We start from the raw sequence: 16,138 nt of genomic DNA, 5'->3' as shown, positions 1-16,138 counted from the left end.
AGGTGCCTTGGGTGCAATTCCAAAACATCTGCAGCATCACTCTATGTTGATCAAAATCACTACCAGTCAATTACAAAAAGCAACTTTACTTCAAACAACTTACATCCTGCCACAATATCTTGAACATCATCAAACATATGCATATTCCAGGTCTGTGAGAAGAACTTGATTGCTGGATTAAAATGCCAAATACAGTTTAAATACCTAGCTGACTGGGCAATGAACTATTATATATAATTTGCAGATTGCTAGTGCTTTTATTGTAGTTTCTGATATCATGCTGAGCAACCCCAGTACCTTTAAATTCTGTAAAGGAACCTGGGAAATAGAGTTAATCCTAGGATACTAGGTTTGCTTTCTTCCTAATATGGTGTTTTGTGTTTTTCCATGCCAATCAGAAGAGTCACTTTGTCAGACCTGCTTCAGCTTGAACCTCTAAGTAAGAACAATCCTTAAGTCCATTTGTTGAGAAAGGTATAGTTTACTAGAAGTCAAGTAGTGCATAGGCAGAACTGAAGATGGTGTGCCAAAATCTTCAACTCTAACTTTTCCCTCCGTTAGTTGCCTCCCATTGTGACTTCCCCCTTCCCCCACATGTCCAATCAAATTCAAACAAGATGTTTTCGTTCAATGCATTCCATTCCCAGCTGGTTGACCTGGAAGTCCATCTCAGAGAGATACAATAAACTTTTGTTTCCCTTGAAGCATCCTTCTTCCCATCCAGCGCCCCTAGAGTACATGGCAGCTAATACCAAATGGTTGCAAAGCACAAACATGAGATGGAAGCTTACACATTTTAAATAATTAAGTCTCCAGTGACCATTGCACGAATGTGCCCACCACAGAATCTTGAAATTTTGAATGCTCTCTTATCTTTGTTTTATAGAAACTCAACTATACACTCTGAATAGATATTAATCTATGCTCACTAATCCATTACTCCAAAATTCTCTCTGAATCATTAAAAATAAACAAGCAAGCAAACAAACAAAAACAGAAAATCTGCAGCTTCTCTTGTGTAGATACTGCAGGTTTTTTTTCTCTACTTACTTTGTTAAGACTATTTGATAAGACTACTTTGAACTACGCTTTACAAAATTGTCTATGGCTGTGGGTAACTTCAATTCAGTGTTGATTCCTCATGGCTGTGTGGACTAGTCCCTGCCATTTCCTTGGCAACAATTCAGAAGTGGCTTGCCACTGCCTACTTCCTAGGGCTGAGAGAGAGTGACTGGTTCAAAGATAGTCAGCTGGTTTTATACCTAAAGCAGGACTGGAATTCACAGACTCTGAATGTTTATCATGGTGCTTTATCACTACACGAAACTGGTTCTATTCTCTCTCTCTCTCTCTCTCTCTCTCTCTCTCTCTCTCTCTCTCTCTCACACACACACACACACACACACACACACACAAACTTATTTTATTTTGTGCAACTTGTAAATTGTTGAAAACTTTTAATTTTTTTTTTACTATTATTATTTTTACTATTATTTTGGTTTTAACAACTTTTCACTGAGGATGGCACTGGATTCCATGTTACACTGCTGCACATCCCCCTTTGAAGCAAACTTTGGTATGTCATCACATTTCTATATTAAACAACAACAATGAAAACAGATCAATTTTGTTTTGAACTATCCATGAGCAATGTAGAGCAATGAATTACAAAATTTCTTGCTGCAATTCTCAGTTATTAGCTGGGAATCCTAATTACCTATCTAATTAATATTCCATTCTGTGAAGATTAATGAAGTGAATATTGAAAGCTCAAGAACACTATCAGACAATTTTGCCCTGTGTGGCAATGATTCTAAAATTCATATTCATCTTGTACTACAGACTTAGCCCGTTCTTAATGCTTGGTTTCACTGCAGATCAAGGGGCATTCTTGTTAAAATGTTACAGTAGTTAAGAAATTGAATTGCATGCTTGCCTAGCATGTTAAATTTAGTGAGTTAACCTTTTCCAAATATCTGGACATTAGAGACTCTAGAAAACTGCATAGATCAGAGTTTTTTTCCTGAATTTAGAAATGTCTAGTATTTAATGTTTTTCAAGCAGATGTAATTTACAGTATCACCACTACTTTTAGGAGACCAATCTCTAATGTTTTGGTCTCCATGTCTAGAATCTGTCTGTCTGTCTGTCTGTCTATTGAATTTATTTGCATTCCACCTTATAACAAAAATATTCTGGGTGATTTACAGCATTAATATATTAAAATCCTAACAAATATCTCTAAAGGAATAAAAATTAAAAACCCCAATCAAGATAAAATTATAGTTAAAAGATGGGGAGGGAAGGAACAGGATGCATGGGGGGGGGGAGGATGTGGGATTGTCTCTTAATTTATCAACCACCTGGAGTGTGATGGATCCCAAGCCATCCGGTAGAGTCAGATCTTCAGGCTTCTGTGGAGAGTCAGAAGGGTGGAAGCCAATCTTACTGCAGGGGATAAGCTGTTTCAAAGGGTAGGAATTATGACAAAGAATTCCTTTCTCCCACTAGCCAGATTTTCTTAATCAATAGGGACCACAGCATGCCTCCTGTGCCAGTGTGGGTGGAACAAGCCAGTCCCAGTGGGATGAGATGGTTCCTCAAGTAATCTGGAGCCATGCCATGCAGGGCTTTAAAGGTAAAAACCAACAACTTGAATTGCATCCGGAAGCAGACTGGCACACAATGCAGCTCATGGAAGAGTGATGTAATATTGACCATCTTTTCCAAAGCGCCTAAAGGCAGACAAGAAGCAATAGATGGAAACTAATCAAGGAGAGAAGCAACCTAGAACTAAGGAGAAACTTCCTGATGGTTAGAACAATTAACCAGTGGAACAATCTGCCTCCAGAAGCAGTGAATGCTCCAACACTGGAAGTTTTTAAGAAGAGACTGGACAGCCGTTTATCTGAAATGGTATAGGGTTTCCTGCCTGAGCAGGGGGTTGGACTAGATGACCTCCAAGATCCCTTCCAACTTTATTATTATTATTATTATTATTATTATCCTAAGGACCCAAAGAACTCCCCATGCCGCCACACTCTGCACCAGTTGAAGGTTCTGAATGCTCTTCAAGGATAGCCCCATGTACAGTGCAATGCAGTAGTCAGATGTAATATGATACATTTTGGATGAGACCTCTTCCATTCTGCACTTCAATGTCTAATTCTTTAATAACTTTCCTAGCCTCAGTGAAGAAGATATAGAGAGCCAAGGAAGAGGCCACAAGATAGAAGATATATACCTATTGCTTGAATCTCAAGAGGATTCAAATTCATCTGAAAAAAATAGATGGAATCAGCCCAGCTGGAAAATAATGGCATTTAAGCAAGTAATTAAAGATTAATAACCATGCTCTGACCTCAATTCTCATTTGACCAACTTCAAATCTCAGAATTGTATTAGATATACATTTTGGGGCTTGGAACGCTGCTCTAATGAACTTGGTTTGTACAATTTCCAACTGTGTGTAATTTGGATATGGGCCTTGCTGGGAGCAGCTGAGCCAGAGGTTTTGGCTGAGAATAATTTGAAAGCTATAAGGATACATTCTCCTCTTTTTGCATGGGAGAATCCTAAGATGGCTGAAAACCTTTTCTGAGCTTGTGCTACCACACTGATGATGCATTCCATGATACTGAATCTTAGAAGGCAACACTTAAATATTTGAAGCCCCTTAACTACTCAGTTTCCTGCCCTTCAATTAGCCAGTGAAGCTCCCTGAGGTTCTTTTTTTTAAAAGTGAAGATCATTATTTATTCTTAATTTCATCATATTTTCTTCAGGAGCTTGATGTAGAATTTATCCCATTTTCATTTTACAGTCACTGTACATTGCTAGTTGGAAAAATAAATTGGATTTCTCTCATCCAAGCCACATGGCTGCCTTCTTGGTTCTATGGATCAAGCCTAATGCTTTTCTTATAATATCATGGAGGAATTATTTTGCAAGAGATAAATAAGGAGAAATGGGGTCCTTCTCAGGACCAAGGGAACATAGAACAAGAAATGGAATGTTATTGCTGGTCTCTGATCTTGGTTGCTTTCTTGTAGATATTTCATTATCCAAACTAGGTAACATCAACAGTGCTAGCACTGATCACTAGCACTAACCTAATGATGTTACATAATTCAGAGATCACCAAAGACCCCTCATTTCAACCCTGAACTACAAATATTCTCATTTCAATGGAATGTTCATCAGTTTATTTTAAGTTATATACGGTATCAATTTCCTTTCTTGGTCATGCTTGGCTAGGAAAAGAAAGGGGAAAAAAAGTCATTCTGGCTTCTTGTTGCCAGCCTGATAAAACTCTTATGTGCTATTACAATAAAAGGATGCCAAAACTGGAAGCTGGCATGGAAAATGGCCCAATTTACATTGATTTCTCTAGAGTATAATTAATTCTTAAGTATCTCTCTTTAATTTAATCAAATATTAGTGAATCCTGAAACACCAGTGATGAAAAAATGCACAAAGTCTCATGCCGTAATACTCAAAAGGGTCAAGTACAATCCTGAACTCAAAGATAATCAGACAGATGGAAGGAAACCAAAGATAATAAAACAGCATTTCCTATTGAAGAGTAGCAATGTAGAACTTGCAAGGAAATAAATGAGCCAAAAATACATTGCAAGGGAACGAGAAAACTCCCTAGCCCATCGCAACTTCAACCATCCATATTGATACCAGATCAGATTTTATACTATTTTGCATTTTTTGTTGTTATTCTTGGCTCCAAATGAAGCAAACAGTGATTGACATGAGCTGAAATGCTCATTTCATTACAGAGTGAAAAAAAAATTCCATTCTGAAATAGTCTAAGCTAAGTGAGGCTCAGCTCACTATGGAGAAAGTAGCACACAGAATATCATTAGACTTGGAAGGGACCTTGGAGGTCTTCTAGCCCTACCCCCTGAACAAGCAGGAGACTATTCCATTTCAGACAAATGGCTGTCTAGTCTCTTCTTAAAAGCCTCCAGTGATGGAATATCCACGTCTTCTGAAGACAAGCTGTTCTACTGGTTGATTGTTCTCACTGTCAAGAAATTACTCCTTAGTTCTAGGTTGGTTCTTTCCTTGTTTAGTTTCCATCCATTGTTTCTTGTCTAGCCTTCTGGTACTTTGGAAAAAAAGTTGAGTCCCTCTTCTTTGTGGCAGCCTCTCAAATATTGGAACACTGTTATTATGTGACACATAGTCCTTCTTTTCACTAGACTAGATTTACCCAATTCCTGCAAGTGTTCTTCATATGTTTTAGTCTCCAGCCTCCTACTCAACTTTGTTGCTCTTCTCTGCACTCTTTCCAGAGTCTCAACATCTTTTAAATATTTTTATTATATACTGTATGTATATGTACTGTATATCTGTTTGATGAAACTGTTAGAAACAATGGTCTTTCAAAATGTATCTTTAGTACTTTTTGCAACAATGTTGCATTCCTTGCATTAGTTTCATTGATTTTTACTCTTGGCTGCCTCTAATTGCTGTAAATCAGATTGATCAAACAGCAGAACATGATTATCCCATTCACAGTATGATCTCTGTGTGTCTCATGTAAGGAAGATGAAGAAACATAAGCACCAAGGGGTAGACTAATGTGGGGTCATTAAAAAGAAAAAAGGAAACAGCTGGCTATCACATAGACACATACTGGTAATACATAAAATTAATATGCTCTCATTGTAGGATCTCAGACTGTGCAGCATCAGTTATATGATTGTAATATAAATTGTTGCCTTTGTTTCCTTTATTATATTTTGCCCTACTTATGGTTCATAAATACTGATTCGTTTTCCAAAATTGAATGTTGACATAGCTATTGCAGTTCTAACATACATATTTATAACATATTACTTTACCTTCATAATATACTTTAAATCCATGAGCACTCACTGCAAAGTCACTGGTTAATCGTAATGAAAATACAGATTTTGTGGAGGTCACAGGTGGAGGAAGATGAAATCCTGTTAACCTGAAAGCAAGCAAACAAACAAATCCTGATTATTACTTTAATTTATCATTTTGCACTCAGATAAAGTAAGCTGGAGTCCGCCTGAAATAATTCTGAGGTTATTTTCTCTGTCATGTTGCTTAAGGAAGGGCATGCCCTCTTCAAAACCCATTAAGATCAATGCATAAGATGAAACTCCACAAAACCTTAGGGTACAATTAAGTAATTTCCACCAAAAGCTGGAATTTATCTTAAAGCGTCAGAGCGGCCAAACAACTCGGGTTAAAAATTAATTTTAGCCAATGACTAACATATATAATTTGCACTCAAGATTTATTTTATACCATTCCAGCCTGAAGGATGGAATTTAGAAGATCTTATGAAACCAAAATATATATCCCTTACAAATCCTGGTTGAATAGGATCTAACAGCTATGCTCCAGTTTTCTCGTTTCCTGGTATTCAGGATGCTTCTTATAAGCGCTATGTGCTTAGAGCTCAAAGCATTGTTAGAGACCCCACACACCCACTTTATGGTCTGTTTTTGTTGCTCCCCTCTGAGAGGAGGTTTTGAAGTATTTCTAGCAGGACTACCCAATTCTGTAATAGCTTTGTTCTCTATGCCATCCGTCTGGTAAACTCGCAACATTGTATACATGCACATGTATACATAACCCAAACTAGACTATTGTTTCTCTGTGTCATATAATATATGTGGTTATATGCATAATTCAGTATTTATTTATTTATTTTTGTCATATTTATGTATTGTATATTGGAGGTGGCGATCCTCTCACAGCTGAATGCAACAAAATTTTATTTTAATGTATGCCCGTTAGTGTACATTTAAAGTGACAATAAAATTCTTATTCTATTCTTATTCTATTCTAATGTATTAATAGTGCCAGAACAAATATTTATCTTAATCTAAACATTAATATTTTTTTTTCCTTCCTGAAAGGTAAGGTATTGAGAGAAGACTTTTGCTTTCCTTTTGATATATGCAGCACTAAAAAGGAGACATATTATCAAGCCAAGCCCAAAAACACATAGTGAAATCAAATTGAACCTAACCCTTTATTTGTTTACATCTAATGGTCAGAATCTTGCTAATCTAAAGCTATAGCTTTACTTCTAATTCTACTTGATAGATCCTGAGAGATTCTAGGGTGTAACTACTCTGAACCTCTTCTCTGTTCCCAACCATTTTAGGAATATACAGTCTTTCAATCTGCTAGAATTGGGTATGTCTAGTTTAACGAAGAGAAGGACAAGGGGGGACATGATAGCAGTGTTCCAATATCTCAGGGGCTGCCACAAAGAAGAAGGAGTCAAGCTATTTTCCAAAGCACCTGAAGGTAGGACAAGAAGCAAAGGATGGAAACTAATTAAGGACAGAAGCAACCTAGAACTAAGGAGAAACTTCCTGACAGTGAGAACAATTAATCAATGGAACAGCCTGCCTCCAGAAGCAGTAAATGCTCCAACACTGGAAGTTTTTAAGAAGAGACTGGACAGCCATTTGTCCAAAATGGTGTAGGGTTTCCTGCCTGAGCAGGGGGTTGGACTAGATGACCTCCAAGGTCCCTTCCAACTTTACTACTATTACTATTACTTTTCTCTGGGATATATTGCCACCTCCCTGGGAAACTGTGGTGCTGCCAACATCCCTTCCACTGCTTCTCCAGGTAAACATTCCACCACACATAGTGAGTATCTCCAGCTCATTAAATCTGCTTTCCAATTTTTTTTTGAATGTAGTACTTATATCTTTTCAGATTGTGCTGTGAAGAATATACATTATAAGCAAGGGCTTTTCTTCTTATCCACGCCACTCCTCCTACTTGTACATGGATAACAAATAATTTTACATGCTAGGTATGCATATGGCAATTTATCATGAATTTGTCAGAGGAAAAGCCATCTTTGTGAAGTTTTATTGGGCTTTCCCAAGTGTATTTGAAATAGAGGACAGGAAAATAGTGGCTACCAGGAAAGCCATCTTGTATTCTGAAAAAAATATATGACCGTACTACTTCCTATGTCATAAAATTATTCCGGATGATTTGCTTCATGAGTTAAATGTAATAAAAGTTATATTTCCATCTGTTCTGCATTTTATCCAATACCCCTGACTTGTTTTAGTTTTAGCATTGACTGACGAACTGGTTCATACAAAGTAATAATCATTTTTTTGCAACAGCTTCTATTCAAACTAGATATAATGGAAATTAAGTAGCCATAATTCAAAATTAAAAGAGAAAGAAATGCCGATATTTGGCAATCAGAGACAAAGTTTTCTCTGTGCTAAACAGCAAAGTCACATTTAGTGAGTTAAATATATTTTATTTTTAGCTCCATTTTTTAAACTTCATATTAAATGTTAAACTTAAACATTTTATCTTCCAGGCCTAGAACTTCAGTTAATTTTTTTTCAAAGGCATTCCCTAATCGTTACCTTATATATGAGATCAGTGTGGTACAATATTTCTCTTCCTAGACTGGAGACCGAGATTCAAATCCACAGAAACTGACTTAGTAACGTTGAGCTAGTTCCTGTCCTCAGCCAAATTTATCTTATAGGGTAGCTGTGGAAAGGGTAATCCCATATAAATAGAATAGGATTTTAACAGAATAACAGAACAGAATAATAGAGTTGGGAGGGATCTTGGAGGTCTTCTAGTCCAACCCCCGTTCAAGGAGGAGACCCTATATCATTTCAGACAAATGGCTGCCAATATCTGCCTAAAAGCTCCAATGATGGAGCACCCACAACTTCTGGAGGAAAGCCATTCCACTGATTAATTATTTTCACTGTCACAAAATTTCTCCTTAGTTCAGGAAATTTCTCCTTAGTTCTAGGATGAATCTCTCTTTTATACATTTCTAGCTATTACTTCTTGCCCTGTCCTCAGATGCTTTAGAGAATAGGTTGACCCCCCTTCTTTGTGGAAGCCCCTCAAATATTTGGAACACTTCTATCACGTCACCCCTAGTCCTTCTTTTCCTTCGGCTTGGCATGTTCAATTCCTGTAACCTTTCTTCATATGTTTCAGTCTCCAGTTCCTTAATCATCTTTCAATTATGGTTCAGTTATGTTTCTCTTACTGACCAGTGTAAAAAATAAAAAGAAGTAGAGCAAAGTATATAGATACATCTAGTCAAATTAATAACTATTTTTTTCTAAAATAAAATAAAAATATAAATGGGGAGGTAGGAAGAAGGGTGCATTTTTAGCACAGCAATGAACATGTCTTCAGAGTATTTGGATCACATATATTCTGTTTGATGTCTACCAACATGGCTGGCTGGAGAATTTTAGAAGTTGAAATCCATACATCATAAAGTTGTCAAATTTAAGAAGCACCAATAAAGTCTTCCTGTGCCACTGCTGAGTTGGACAACATAATTAAAATAAATAAATCAAAATAACACCACTTTTGACAATGCATATGAATGAACACAAATGGAAACAACATGAGATTTATATTCTCTATAATGACACTCCAATATCATTATGTAGATTTGCATCTGTTGGAATTTTGGGTAATCTTTCAAAAGCAGCTTCAGTTAATAGAAATAGCTACTTAGACTTATTTACTGCCCCATATTGCTTTACAGCACTCTCTGAATGGTTTACATTGTCAGCATATTTCCCCCAACAATCTGGATCCTCATTTTATCAATTTCAGAAGGATGGAAGGCTGAGTCAACCTTCAGCCCTATCAGGATCAATCTCTAGGATGTAGGCAGAGTTTGCCTGCAATACTGCAGTTTAATCATTCCTCCACCACAATACAATAATACATTTTAGAAATGATATTTTGCATATTATATAGACAAAGATAGTCAAATTTTGGAGTTCACTATTTAAGACTATGCAAGATATTGGATAGTTCAGTGGTTCTCAACTTTTCTTCACCATGAACCCCTTTGAATACCTTTTGTGGGCATGGATTATGGCCACAACCCACAAGATTTAGTCCACAATTTAAATTGTAACATTTCTTCAAGCCTTTGTGGACCTCCTGTGATGATATTGCAGCCCCCCCCCCAAGGATTTGCAGACCACGGGTTGAGAACCATTCATATAGTTTGAATGATTCAATGTTCTATTTTTAACTGTTGAATTGCCTTAATTGGGGTAATTTTCCTATTTTAATTGATTTTTCCCCTGATTTTATCCCTCCCCCATGAGTTTCTTTCTATATAAGTATATTCAGATACTACCAAGAGAAAAAAGTGTGTTCAAATTCACTATCATCAATACTTCATCCGTATGGGAAAACACACTAGATTAACACAATTTTGTGTATGCTTACAAAGCTTTAAAATGATAAAATAAGTTTCTGCACTTGAAGAAAATTACCCAGCATGTATGGCAAATAAATCCATGAATGGTAGGTTTGGAGGGAGATTATTACTTTTAATGAGCTTTTTAGATGAGTGTGCATTTAAAGAACTACTTAACAATTTTCATTCTGAAATGGTACAGCAGCTGTCAGCCACATGGTGTCCTCTAGCTGTGTCTAAATCTGAGAATCTAAGAAATCTGGAATGCCTCACTAATTTGGGTACGGCTGAGATTGATGATCTTTTTTTTGTTCTTTATAAATACAAAATCAATATTAGTTTGGGTTCTCACATTCATTAAAGTTCCAACAATTCTTTTTTTCCCCTAGAAATCATTTTTTTTAAGAGCCAAATACTAACACGATAGATTTGCTAAAGTTTGCCAATAGAGGTTTTATTCATAGTCATTTTGAAAGCTTCACTACCATTTTCTGCTCATCTAAAGGGTAAATGGAACAGTCATGCAGAGTCAGCATGAAATGCTGAACTGGCTTGGTGAACATTAAAAAGAAGAGAAATGGGAACCACAGGAAAATCTTCATAAGTTCTCTGCATGTTTCATCATATTTGAGCATGACAGAAGCTGGTGGCCTCTTTTGAGGAAAAAAGCTAATCTTTTTTACTCAGAAACTTCCAGTTTTGTAAAGAACTCTAAGATAAAATGGGTTAAACCTTTTTGATATAATATACAGATGAACCAATGTATATATATGTGGTTAAAAGGATTGAAATTTAGATTGTGTTATAATCTTAAAGATAATTTTTAGAAAATGATGCATCATGATGTCAGAGAAATTATGTAGAATGTACAAAGGTACTTCAAATGTATATTGTAAATGTGAACGATATGAAGTGACATTTTATCATGGATGGTGGACATGTAAAAAATAATAATCATTTTTTAATTGAAATACATACTTTGATACAAAGGATTTTAAAGATCAATGTTCAGTGGAAGTCAGAACTTTTGTTTTTAGGATTAATGAATAAACAGCAAAAAAGGCCATGGAAGATTATTTCAACATATGAAATATATTGCGGCAAGATTATTATATGCACAGAGATGGCTTTGACACTACCCACTATGCAGGAATGGTTGGAGAAATTGGCATATCTCGCTTATATGGGTAAATTAATTCGATAGGAGAAAAGAAACTATCTACATTTTTGAAAGAGCTTGTCATTTATGTCTTTGATGACCACACAAAATAGATTATAGAAAGAAAATTATTATGGTGTAACTTCAGAGACATAGAGAGAGAGGTTTAAATATAACCGCTGTGAAGAATACTGGAAGCTACCTCTTTGTAACTCTTTTCTTTGTTTCTATTTTTCTTCACCTTTTTTCTTTTCTTGTATTTTTTGCTTTCACTTTTTTTCTTCTTTACTTTATTAGTTTGGAATAGTTTATAACTCCTTGTTTTAGAGTTTCAATATAAATCATATTCAAAAACAAAAGAAATGTTAAGTTTTGCACCTAGGGAGATTAAAAACACTCTGGCGTAAAAGACAATATAACTGTCGCTCCAGATGATTTCCACTCCTTGTTCTACAATACTCTTGCAAAATGTATATAAAAATAAGAAGAAATATGTTCACAATCAAAGCAAAAGGAAGTTAACTTATCTCTGTGTCAAGTCTCTGAAGGTTTTTTTTTTAATAAAAAAGCTGGCTTGTTTTTTGTTTGTTTTTTATGCTGTGAATAAGCTTCCATTGTAATGAAGATTTATTGGAAGCAAGAATGGTTTGGCAGGATAAAAAGATAGAGAGATCTAGTAAACAGTATCAGTATAAACCAAATTTATTATATAGCTATACAAACCTTCCCTTTCTTATCTCATGTTTTACATTTCTTTGATATAGGTCTTATACCTACTCTGTGCTCTGTGTGAGTTGCTTAACCTGTAAAGGGATAGTGCAATGAATATGTTTGTATGTGTGTATACCTTTCAAATATTCCCTGATTACAAACTCACTATTATTTTATTTGCCCTAGAATCCTGCTGGGCTGACTGATGAAGGAATATTTTCTTTATGTTAATAATTACACTCAAATGTTCCAGGCAGTTTCAAAATAAAATTTAGGAAACTTTTCTAATTTTTTTCTAATCTTAGAAAAGCCCAAGTGATAAATGGTTTTGTAGAGCAGAGCTAATTATAAATGACTGAGCATTTACTGACATTTCATGTATCTATTCTTGCTGAAATCCAATAAGCCAGCCAAAATTTTTCCTTTCCATCAGTCTAATGCTGAGCAATTCAGAAAATACATCTTACATCAAGTGGAAATTTCATCTCTCAGCCTGAGCATTAACACAGGGATGATTCTGTGATGTGATTTCTTCAGGCTTTCTGTTTTAGTCCTTAAAAAAAAAATAGCCCCATAAAAATTCTTGTCTATAGCAATCAAATGTTTTGATATCTGTCTGGTGATCTACAAAATACCATGTTTTCTCACCAGAAGTTATTTTAAACCATCTAGAATATTTGCCTTAGGGGGAGCTAGTTAAATAATATAATCAGCACACCTGTTTATATAATATTTGTGGAGACAGCATGACTGGTTACAGAATATTCATTTTCCAAGAAAGAAGATAGGACATGTTACCCTCTAAATTAGTTTCCCTTTATCTTCTCCTCTTCCCACTCTTCTACAGATGGGCATAGTTTTACAAAGTAGTGTACTACCACCTACCATTTTTACTTAAAAAAATACTTTAAAATTTTCTTGTAAATAACATTTCCCTTCTCCTTTTAATTAAACAAAATACATAAAAATAATAAAGTTTTACAAACATGAGGGGTACTATAAACAACTTAAAATCCATAGTACAACATGACTATAAACAACTTAAAATCCATAGTACAACATGCATACTTCAAATGGCATTTAAATGCCATACTTCCTGGCATTTAAAAGAATAGCCCTCAGTGACAGAAAAGTAAAAAAAAGGCATTCCATTTACTCCAGTGACTAAAGTACAGGTAGTCCTCAATTTACAACCATTTGTTTAGTGACCATTCAAAGTTACAATGGAAAAAAGTGACTTACACTCATGACCTCCTACAACCATCACAGAACTCCCATAAGAATTGCAGAAATCCCATGATGAAAATTCAGGCACTTGGAAACCTGCATGCATTTACAACGGTTGCAGCATCTCAAGATTATGAAATCACCGTTTGCCACTTTCCTAGCTGGCTTCCAACAAGAAAAGTCAATGGAGGAAGTTGAATTATCTTAACGATCATGTGATCACTTAACTGCAGTGATCTGCTTAACAATCATGACACAAAAGGTCATAAAATTGGGCACAACTCAATAATCGCCTTGATTTGCAATGGAAATTCTAGTAACAATTGTGGTCATAAGTCAAGGACTACTTCTAGGGTGGTATTTTCAATCAGACATAATGAAAGGCTACTACAATATAATTGTTTCCCTTTCAATGTGTTTGTGGAAGATGATCTAAAGTTTTTTTACCAATGATAAAGAGAACAACATAATGTGTAATTACACAGCAGGTACTGTACACTAGATCTTTTGTTTTAAAATACAGTAAAAATAATAGCTAGATATACAAATCTCTCAGGGAAATGAAAGTTAAGACTCTGAAGAAGCAAGATCAGAACAGTATTGATGTTTTTGAACTTTTCTGTTGGAGAAGACTCCTGAGAATATAATGGATAGCCAAGAAAACAAACTAATAGATCATTGAATAAATCAACCCAGACTTCTTACTCAACAATCAGGCTCAACACTTCAGGCACATCATGCAAAGGCTCAGCTCTCCAGAGAAGGCCATGATGCTGTGAAAATTGGAAGGAAAGAGAAGAAGATAAACAAAATGGATTGACTCTGTTAAAGGTCAGTGTATCTAAAAGACCAAGTTAGGGACAGATGATCATGGAGAAATCTATCGATGTAGTCACTAGGAGACTTGATGGCACAGAATCTATTTATTAATAAATCTAATAGATTACCTGCTGTCCTATTTTCTACTTTCTAGTTTACATATTTTTCAGACTTCCTCTAATAGACATATTACTCCTCCCACCTGCACTGTTTCTTAGTGATAGATAAGGTGTAAAGAACTAGCTCCTGTAATATGTAAATGAAGATTCAATCATCCAGGTCAAAAGTAAAATCATGGCAACTGGACCAAAGTTTATTAAAACTGAAATGTTTCGTTACTCATCCAAGTAACTTCTTCCGTCAAAATTTGGATAGGCAGAGAGTCAAAGAGTTGTTGGAAAGACCATACAGATTACAGGGGGTTTCTCCCCAGAATGAAAAGCAACGTATAAATGCAGATTCAATCATCCAGGCTAAACGTATCTTAAAAGGTTGAATCATGGCAACTGGACCAAAGTTTATTAAAGTTCATTAAAACTGAGATGTTTCATTAAACATCCAAGTAACTTACTCCAAGAAGTTACGGGGATGAATAATGAAATGTCTCAGTTTTAATAAACTCTGGTCCATTTGCCATGATTTAGCCTTTTAAGATAGCTACTGTAATGGAAAACAAGTGCCTAAACTTCTTCATCTGAGGCTGGTATTTCAATATTACTTGCTTGGGAAGGAAAGACAAAAGGACATAAACTGCTACTGCAAATGTGAATTATCTCTTTAGTTAGACGTCCTAATTTGATTTAATCATTTAACAGGCAGAAGTCTCAAGGGAGATTGTCTTAAAATGCAGGGATACCTTGGTATTTGAGGTTAATTGCTTCTAGTAGGCACGAAGGGTACTAAAAACTAAAAAAAACAACGAATTTCAAACAAAAAAGTTGACTTACCACCCTTTGGGCCAGGAAAATCTTTCTGTCTGCCCTTTTTCCTATGTCAGTGACCTTCGCAGCATGGCTGACTTCCTGTCTGCCCTCTGTAGCCTCTCTTCCTTTTGCAGAGACCTTCCCAATATGGCTAACTTCCTATCCTCCTTCTGCAGCTATCCCTCTCTTCTTTTTGCAGCATGTCAGATACCAAATAAACTATGAGTACAAGACAACATTTTTGCATTGAGTACCAAATTGCTGAGGCAGTAAAATACCATTGTAGTGTTTTTTTAAAAAAAAACTGGCTGCCCCGTATGTTTGTCTGGACTGATCCATCCAGTTTTCTTGGTAATATTCTTGGAAATGGTTTGTCATTATTCTCTTTTAGAGAGAGAGAGAGAGAGAAGCTGGCTTTGTGCCTAAGATGGTACTAGAATTCACAGTCTTCTGAGTTTCTAGTCTGGTGCTTCTCTCTGAATGTTTACAGAGATTGTAATGATGTTCAGCCTATCATTATAGTTGCTGCTGCTCGTACTAATTACCAAAGACACAGGGATGCACAGTATATAAGTAGGAGAGTTGAAGGGATAAAATAAAATAGATGTATTATTTCATCTAATGGAAAACAATATCCTCAAGAACGTGTTAGAGAGTTTGCTTTGGTGAAAGTCAGTGAAATGTTTCTACAAATCTGTATGCCAACATGTGCCATGGACATTTTGAAAATGATAATCCAGAAAGGATTGAAAGGTAGAGAAGCTAACATGGATTCTAAAGAAGAGGACTAGCTGTTACTACCAGTACCAGGGCTTTTTTTTTTCTCATAGAACGCCCAGAACAGAGTTCCGGCACCTTTTTTGGATGGAACCTTGTAGGGTAGGCAAGGCGGGTTGTATGACGTGTGTGAGTTCCAGCACCTTTTTTTTTTTTTTAAGAAAAAAAGCACTGATAGTGACTATATTCAAAGATTTAATATGTATGCAGCATACATATTAAACCTTTGAATATGGTCATGATAGTAATAGTGATGACATTCTTTTAAAAAACCAA

At 35.7% G+C, this 16,138-nt stretch overlaps 1 protein-coding gene across 1 annotated transcript in view; it reads right to left on the bottom strand.

Annotated features, from left to right (window-relative positions):
• LOC120303072 (CUB and sushi domain-containing protein 3-like) overlaps positions 1 to 16,138 on the bottom strand; it is a gene marked incomplete at its 3' end in the record, with an annotated part of 446,767 nt that overhangs the window by 306,081 nt on the left and 124,548 nt on the right. The window contains exon 3 of the mRNA XM_039332219.1: positions 5,862 to 5,974. Within this exon, the coding sequence (XP_039188153.1) occupies positions 5,862 to 5,974 (113 nt within the window). The remainder of the gene's footprint in view (positions 1 to 5,861; positions 5,975 to 16,138) is intronic.

The sequence above is a fragment of the Crotalus tigris genome, unplaced genomic scaffold, assembly GCF_016545835.1.
Source record: "Crotalus tigris isolate CLP2741 ecotype Arizona unplaced genomic scaffold, ASM1654583v1 scf7180000024455.1231707, whole genome shotgun sequence".
In the NCBI taxonomy this organism is placed as follows: Eukaryota; Metazoa; Chordata; class Lepidosauria; order Squamata; family Viperidae; genus Crotalus; species Crotalus tigris.
This window is presented reverse-complemented; position numbering and strand designations above follow the sequence as displayed.